General features: G+C 47.5%; 1 protein-coding gene across 1 annotated transcript; it reads left to right on the forward strand.

Moving 5' to 3' along the window:
- Positions 1-6708, forward strand: LOC118430856. The gene is made up of 10 exons (XM_035841889.1): positions 1-456; positions 700-895; positions 1352-1483; positions 1964-2887; positions 3084-3155; positions 3379-3629; positions 3837-4095; positions 4522-5804; positions 5975-6054; positions 6454-6708. The coding sequence occupies exons 1-8, from the start codon at positions 1-3 to the stop codon at positions 5757-5759; spliced, it is 3528 nt and encodes a 1175-aa protein (XP_035697782.1). The 3' UTR covers positions 5760-5804; positions 5975-6054; positions 6454-6708.
- The last annotated feature ends 2238 nt before the right edge of the window (positions 6709-8946 follow it).

Raw genomic sequence — 8946 nt, forward strand, 5'->3', positions numbered from 1 at the left:
ATGGAACTCTCCAATGGGCTGATCAAACTCACCAACCTGAAATTATTGAGTCTTGCTGGGTGCAACCTTGCCACAGTTCCTGCTGCTGTGATGAAACTTCCGCAGTTGGAAACACTGATCCTAAGTAACAACGAGAACATCACCCTGCCGGATGACATGTCCGGTCTCGTGAACCTCACTGCCATACACTTAGATTGGTGTAACCTGGACTCACTACCACCTGTAGTGCTGAAACTGTCACATCTCCGTTCTCTGGATCTGAGTGGTAATGAGCAGATCTCCCTACCAGATGAGTTGTGTCGACTGGAGAATATAAAGGAGCTGAGACTATATGCATGTTTCATGGCGACTGTTCCACCGGCAGTCCTGAAACTCACCCAGCTGGAGAAACTGAACCTCAGCGGGAACTGGGGGATCCACCTGCCGGATGGGCTGTCCAGGCTCACCAACATCCGGGTACTGATACTATTGGGAACAGGCATGGACACCGTTCCTTCGGTAGCATGGAGACTGACACAGTTAGAACGGCTGTACCTGAGTTTAAACCCGCTACAGACGTCAACGTTACCCGCGAAAGTTGGACATCTCACTAACATTAAACACTTACATCTGTCCCACTGCCAGCTGCACACACTCCCACCTGAAGTGGGGAGACTGACACAGTTAGAATGGCTGGACCTGAGCTCTAACCCACTACAGACGTTACCTGCGGAAGTTGGGCAGCTCACTAAAGTTAAACACTTGGATCTGTCCTACTGCCAGCTGCACACACTCCCACCTGAAGTGGGGAGACTGACACAGTTAGAACGGCTGGACCTACGCAATAACCCGATACAGACGTTACCTGTGGAAGTTGGACAGCTCACTAACATCAAACACTTGAAACTGTCCCACTGTCAGCTGCACACACTCCCACCTGAAGTGGGAAGACTGACACAGTTAGAATGGCTGGACCTGAGCTCTAACCCGCTACAGACGTTACCCGCGGAAGTTGGGCAGCTCACTAACGTTTCATACTTACATGTCTCTGGAAATCCACTTATAAAACCACCGTCTGAAGTTTGCAGGCAGGGTATTTCCGCTATTAGGCGATATTTTGACGAACTTGAACGCTCAGAAGAAAATGTAAGCGCTCGTCTGAAAGTTGTCGTCTTGGGAGAGAAAATGGCTGGAAAAACAAGCCTGGTACAAACGCTGCGCAGGGGCGTGTCCTCTCTCACAGAAGAAGAGGATCGCACACACTGTGTAGAGGTAACTCAGTGGGCACCTGATTACAACATTACATTTGAAGTTTACGACTTTGGCGGACATGACGTGTACCATCTCACTCATCAGTTCTTCTTGACACCAGATGCCTTCTACCTTTTATTGGTGAACCTTGAGACATACAGCTGCAGTGAACAGTGTTACACAGAAACCGTGGGGTTTTGGTTGGACACACTGAATGCCCGCGTGCCGGGGGCGGTGGTGTCATTGGTTGGAAGTAAGGAGGATCGTTGTCAACCTGATGATGTGATTAGAAAAACAACGGATATTCAGAAAAGGACTAAAATGCAAACGGAGTCGTGGGAAAGCATCGCAAGATTGACGTCGCAGCAGAGAGGTTCCTCCGGGTCAATAAAAGGCATATCCCAACAAGATGATTGCCTGTCGAGGCAAGGACTGCGTATTGTTGGAAACGTACTTTGTGTTTCAGCAAAACCCACGTCCTGGATTTGGAGACTTTTGTCTAGATCTCCATCTTGGGTGAGTCTGAAGAATCATCTCTTGGAAACAGGAAATAACAAAACATTGTTTCCTACCTTAAGAAGGGTCTTGCCAAAGACATGGATGTTGTTTCAAAGACTGCTTCAAGTTTCGATGGAAACCTCTGAACACTCTGAGAAAACGCTAAGGAGAACAAAACGGCCTCCACGATACTGGTTGACATCGACCGAGTGTGAACGTATCGGAAACCTTGCAGAACTTTCGTTAGAGAGACTAGAGCCAGTTCTGTCTTACCTGCAGCAGGTGGGAACCATCCTCAGGTACACGGACATACCGGAACTCAAGGGGCTTGTCTTCCATGATCCTCCTGCCTTAATCGAGATCTTCAAAGACCTGTTCCATCATGATACCAAAGCACTTTTCTCAACACCCAGATTCGCTAACTTGACTTCTTCCCAGCTAAAAACGTTCCAATCAGATATTTCTGACCGCGGACTGATCCAGAAGGAAGTCATGACGCGTCTGTTGCCATCTGACATCAACCTTGACATTGTTACAGCGCTGATGCAAAACTTTGGCCTGTGTTTTGAGATACAAGACGAAGCGGACCCTTCCAAGCACAGTTGTTTATACAGAATCCCCTGGTACTTGCAGAATCAAATGCCAGAGGAGTTGATGAGTGTCTGGCCAGCAAATGTACCAGACGAACAGGAACAGCTACAGCTGATGTGTGACATCAGAGGATTCTGTCCCCGGGGACTGTTTCAGAGGTTCAGTGTTGGGATCCATCCTCTTGTCAAGGACAGGACAGACTGGAAAGACGGAGTCATGGCCTACAGACAAGACTATCACGTACTAGTGTGTTCCAAACCTGCTGCAGGCGATACTTACATCACCATGGCAACTAGAGGCAGACCTGACCAGGCAGGTGAGATGTGGGGCGTGGTCCACCCACTGCTGGAGGTGCTGGTCCAGCTGCTGCGGGAGTGGTCAGGTGTGCTGTACTCCCTCCACGTCACCTGTGCGCACTGCATCAAGGCAAGGCTGGACAACCCGCACCAGTACAACCTGAGGGACCGGACTGCAGATGACGGCCGTGACGTCAGGTGCCCCCACCCCGAGGTTAAGTATACAGCGTCTACTTCAGCTGACCTTGTGTACAGACCAGGTGGAATCCGAGGTATGTAGCATATTTATCTTAAAGCACACTTAATAAATAACAGACAGTTGTAAGGCGGCGCTGCTTAAACAGCAACAGGGACGAAACTGTGTATCAACATGTAATCCTTTTTTGTTCTTAAACCAGTAATTGGTCAGCATATTTCTTGTTCGTTCTTAAGGTTGGAGTTACTCACTGTACATATTTTCTACCACAGGATGGAAACAGAATTTTAGAGCACTTCAAGGTTCCTCGACTGTTAATGCTGATGTTTCAGGGTCGCCAGGAGGTAGGTAGACAAATGAGTGTTTTTGTTGTTACGAAAAAAAACTTTATTACAGTGGTCTATGGATAAGTTGTAATTATACAAATTTTGATAATAAACAACAGGAGCTTAAGAGAAGGTTTATGTGCGTTCTTCTCACAACCAGTGTTTTAGTAACAATATACAGTAAATTATATTACCTTAGTTACTAGTAAATCAGACATCATGGCTGTTTTTCTACTTTCAGGTGATTTCAACAGGTTGAGGTGGCTGCTAACAGAAGTGAAAGTAAAAGACGACGCATATGATGACCACTACAACAGACTTGCAGCACACGTGACTGAGTTGGGTCTGAGATTCCGGCCTGAGGTACCAGGAGACGGGAACTGCATGTTTCACGCCGTGTCTGACCAAGTTTTTCTCACCGAGGGAAGAAACATTGATCATCTAACGCTACGTGAACAGGCAGTCGACCATTTGAGAAGGAATCCACGCAACGTACGTAAAGAAATAGGACTACAACCAATGTACTAGATAACTATCGATGGTATATAACTTACAGACTACCCAATTCTTCCTTTGTTTGTTGTTCTCGTTAACAAAGTAAGCTTACAAGTTTGAATAGCACGTCTAAGAAGTTGTTATTATACTGATGGAGGTGATCTTCTCTGTTATGTACACATTTCTCCGTTATCATTGTTTCAGGCTCGTGGCGACCATCTTAGCGACTTCATTCCAAACCAAACCTGGGAGGAGTACCTGGACACCATGTCACGTGACGGGACGTGGGGAGACCATGTCGTCCTACAGGCCATGGCGGACATGTTGGGTCGTGACGTCATCATCGTGTCCAGTGTAGAAGCGGACAACTACGTCACTGTCCTACATCCCCAGTCACAGACGTCACCTAGGATTTCGCTGCTTTTGGGTCACTATGCGGAGAACCACTATGCAAGTCTTGACGGTCAGTACCTGATTAAGTGTAGAAATCGTCCATGCTCATTTTGACGACGAGTCGTAGAAAAATTGACATATATAACAGATATTACAACCGAATTTAACAATTAACTTGGATATTACTTTATTTTAATTCAAAGCAACAAAGTAATATAGTATTGCGCAATTGCAACTGACAGGCGTGTGCATGAACTGCCTTTCTAATCTGCCTTGTCGGTGGCAAAAATGTAATTTTATGCACAATGAGATCAGTAAAAAGCCGTATTAAGTTCGGAAACGCCTGAACTTAGGACATATGACGGTAAGATTTGTTTTTCATCAAATATAATGCCCACCGTGAAGACCAACGAGCATTTACACGATACCCTAAAATATGTACAATGTTTCTGCATTAAAGTACTTCAATGCGGTTTTGTTTTTATTTTTCATAAAGGTTCTGGTGTACCTATAGTTTTGTTGCTCAACGACGAGTATGGGACATCGAAGGGTGGAATTTCTACCATCAACTGCCAGCTGGGCCAAATCCTGGTCGCAGCCAAGGCAGTCGTGTATTGTACAGCACTGCGTGTGCCGAAACAAGACCAGGAGGCAGCAGACAGAGACGGCGTCAAACTGATCCAAGCAGTTCAGCTAGACAAGGAGTCAGTGCCAACACTAGACTGGCTAACTAAGTACCATAGTGTTCATTACCCAGGCCTTCCTCTGCATGTCACCTGTATCATCGGCCACGCTGACATCACAGATACGGCGGCACGAAACATCTGGGAACAACGATATCCACAGGCAGACCTCATGACGTTCAACCACGTCCTACCCGAGGATACAGAGTACTACAAGGGGGGTCGGAAGGCCATGAAAGCATGGGAGAAAGAGAAGGACATGCTTGATAAATGTGACAATGCAAAAGCAGCTTTCTCAGTTGGCAAGCGGATCTACGATCACTTTGACACCATGTACAAGGGGAAGAAGAAACCAAAGAATCACCAGATTTTCCTCCCGAAGCCGTCCAAGATTTTTCTCGACGCCACAGTGAGACCTGGAGGAGAACAGAAGGTCGTCCTGTGCATCGGCAGGGTGAGGAAGGTGGAGAAGCTGAAAGGTCATGACCTCGTAGCACAGTCCATGAGGGATGTGGTGAAGGAGATCAAGAATGTCCGGTTGCGCGTGCGCGGCATCAGCGAGGATGATTGGGAGACGAGCCAGAAGATCCTGGAAGACAACCTGAACAGCCCCGATCTGAACCCCACCCTCCTGCCGTACGGAACACAGGAGGACATCAGGGACGACATGATGACAGCCCACCTGGTCCTGATGCCGTCCCGCTCCGAGCCGTTCGGACTGGTCGGTCTGGAGGCTATCGCGGCGGGCATCCCCGTCCTCATCTCCGACAAGACCGGCCTGTCAGGGATGATCCTCGATCTGATCGAACAGAAGAAACTGAGTGCAGAGCACAGGCACGTCATCGTGGAGACCAGCGTGAATGACTTCGATCGAGCCGGAGACGCGAAGAGGTGGGCAGACAGAATCGTGGATATCCTCAACCACAGCGACTCGGAGTTCGAGAAAGCTGCCCGGTTGAAGCGGGAGCTGGTGGAGTCCAGGTACTGGGAGGAATCCCACCGCACCTTCCTGCAGGCCTGCGGCATCCCCGCTGGAGCTGCAGATCTGTAGAGGTCAAGGGGCAACAGTCGAAGCGGTGATGCAGTAATTGTCCTGGTAAGCTTTCTTATGACTTATGCCATTTCATGCATGCAATTTTTGCTGTAGTCACAATGTGTATTGTGCTACTCGATTTGGATACAAGCATCTTTGTCAGCAAGTTGTACCATCCATTTGGATGATTACAAAACCTATCTGGGACTTGTAGTTGCTTACTCTTTCTGCAGATATGACCAGAGAAACCACACGGCCGACCGGACACAGTAACTGCTCATGGGGACCCTTAAGCCTGGCTACGGATCTAAACGTGAGTATAAACTGCTCTAAAAATTTCGTTCTTGAAGGTATTACTGTCCGTATATAGACAGATGCCCTGAATCAGAAACACTGACCGTAGACGACTTATTCAACACAAAAATAAAATAAAACTGTAGCCATACCTACCGCTGACTGTTTAAATTTCTGACTTCCCTTAAGGACATCTTCAGAATGAAACTCATTTGCATTTTGTGTGTTATGGCAATTAGAACTTATATAATAGAAGATATCAACCCTGGCTTCTCTAACGTGTATGACAGTATATGTTTTGCCTAATATCAAAGCTGTTAGTTACTTATCAATCTGCCGCAACTTTTTTTCAATAGAACTTGAACGCTCGTTCAGCTAAGCAGTGACCATTCACAATGTCTGCCCATTGTCTTCTCAGGTCATCACTGAAGTGAGATAATTCAAGCGATCTTCACCCGGAGTACAGGCAGCATCAGGAAGGATTTACTGAGACTACATTGACCAATATGTAAAACTTCCTATGGGAGTAGTTTGCCTAAATAATTACAGCATGTTGTTGCATTTTCTTGGACCATTTCCCAACAGTAAAGAGTAGAGCTGTGGGAAAATGCGAAATGTCTCATTTTTTGAGATGAAGAACTTTTATTCCTGTGAATAAAGCAATAAATCTTCATTCCAGTTATAAGCAGGATTTATTTACTTCGTAATTCATCATATCACCCCGTACAATAGTGTGAATGTGAGTCAGCACCAAGGACAGGTCTGTCTGCCTATGTGTGAATGTGAGTCAGCACCAAGGACAGGTCTGTCTGCCTATGCGTCAATTTGAGTCAGCACCAAGGACAGGTCTGTCCGCCTATGTGTGAATGTGAGTCAGCACCAAGGACAGGTCTGTCTGCCCGTGTGTGAATATGAGTCAGCACCAAGGACAGGTCTGTTTGCCTATGTGTGAATGTAAGTCAGCACCAAGGACAGGTCTGTTTGCCTATGTGTGAATGTAAGTCAGCACCAAGGACAGGTCTGTCTGCCCGTGTGTGAATATGAGTCAACACCAAGGACAGTTCTGTCCGCCTATGTGTGAATGTGAGTCAGCACCAAGGACAGGTTTGTCCGCCTATATGTGAATTTGAGTCAGCACCAAGGACAGGTCTGTCTGCCTATGTGTGAATATGAGTCAGCACCAAGGACAGTTCTGTCCGCCTATGTGTGAATGTGAGTCAGCACCAAGGACAGGTTTGTCCGCCTATCTGTGAATTTGAGTCAGCACCAAGGACAGGTCTGTCTGCCTATGTGTGAATGTGAGTCAGCACCAAGGACAGGTCTGTCTGCCTGTGTGTGAATGTGAGTCAGCACCAAGGACAGGTCTGCCTGCCTATGTGTGAATGTGAGCCAGCACCAAGGACAGGTCTGTCTACCTATGTTTGGATGTGAGTCAACACCAAGGACAGGTCTTTCCGCCTATGTGTGAATGTGAGTCAGCACCAAGGACAGGTCTGCCTGCCTATGTGTGAATGTGAGCCAGCACCAAGGACAGGTCTGTCTACCTATGTGTGGATGTGAGTCAACACCAAGGACAGGTCTGTCTGCCTATGTGTGAATGTGAGTCAGCACCAAGGAAAGGTCTGTCTGCCTATGTGTGAATGTGAGTCAGCACCAAGGACAGGTCTGTCTGCCCGTGTGTGAATATGAGTCAGCACCAAGGACAGGTCTGTCTGCCTATGTGTGAATGTAAGTCAGCACCAAGGACAGGTCTGCCTGCCTATGTGTGAATGTGAGTCAGCACCAAGGACAGGTCTGCCTGCCTATGTGTGAATGTGAGTCAGCAACAAGGACAGGTATGTCTGCCTATGTGTGAATGTGAGTCAGCACCATGGACAGGTCTGTCTGCCTATGTGTGAATGTGAGTCAGCACCAAGGACAGGTCTGTCCACCTATGTGTGAACGTGAGTCAGCACCAAGGACAGGTCTGCCCGCCTGTGTGTGAATGTGAGTCAGGTCTGTCTCCTATGTGTGAATGTGAGTCAGCACCAAGGACAGGTCTGTTTGCCTATGTGTGAATGTGAGTCAGCACCAAGGACAGGTCTGTCCGCCTATGTGTGAATGTGAGTCAGCACCAAGGACAGGTCTGTCTGCCTATGTGTGAATGTGAGTCAGCACCAAGGACAGGTCTGTCCGCCTATGTGTAAATGTGAGTCAGCACCAAGGACAGGTCTGTCTGCCTATGTTTGAATGTGACTCAGCACCAAGGACAGGTCTGTCCGCCTATATGTGAATGTGAGTCAGCACCAAGGACAGGTCTGTCCGCCTATGTGTGAATGTGAGTCAGCACCAAGGACAGGTCTGTTCGCCTATATGTGAATGTGAGTCAGCACCAAGGACAGGTCTGTCTGCCTATGTGTGAATGTTAGTCAGCACCTAGGACAGGTCTGTCCGCCTATGTGTGAATGTGAGTCAGCACCAAGGACAGGTCTGTCCGCCTATGTGTGAATGTGAGTCAGCACCAAGGACAGGTCTGTCCGCCTATGTGTGAATGTTAGTCAGCACCTAGGACAGGTCTGTCCGCCTATGTGTGAATATGAGTCAGCACCAAGGACAGGTCTGTCCGCCTATGTGTGAATGTGAGTCAGCACCAAGGACAGGTCTGTCCGCCTATGTGTGAATGTGAGTCAGCACCAAGGACAGGTCTGTCCGCCTATGTGTGAATGTGAGTCAGCACCAAGGACAGGTCTGTCCGCCTATGTGTGAATGTCAGTCAGCACCAAGGACCAAGTGCTCCTGTTTGTAGAAAACGTATTAACGCAGATTACTAAGGTATACGTATTCTAAACAACTCATAAAGAAATAAGACAGTTTTTTCATACATTTCTGTTCCGATCATTTTTGTTCATGTTATATTTGCTTGATGATATTA

Source organism: Branchiostoma floridae, chromosome 14 (assembly GCF_000003815.2).
Source record: "Branchiostoma floridae strain S238N-H82 chromosome 14, Bfl_VNyyK, whole genome shotgun sequence".
Lineage (NCBI taxonomy): Eukaryota > Metazoa > Chordata > Leptocardii > Amphioxiformes > Branchiostomatidae > Branchiostoma > Branchiostoma floridae.

Excerpts from the sequence above, each read along its gene's own strand:
- LOC118430856 (XM_035841889.1), top strand. The coding sequence starts at position 1 with ATGGAACTCTCCAATGGGCTGATCAAACTCACCAACCTGAAATTATTG. Across the intron at positions 457-699 it reads CCAGGCTCACCAACATCCGG|ACGTTACCTGCGGAAGTTGG; the intron begins GTACTGATACTA and ends AACCCACTACAG. Across the intron at positions 3,156-3,378 it reads TGTTTCAGGGTCGCCAGGAG|GTGATTTCAACAGGTTGAGG; the intron begins GTAGGTAGACAA and ends TTCTACTTTCAG.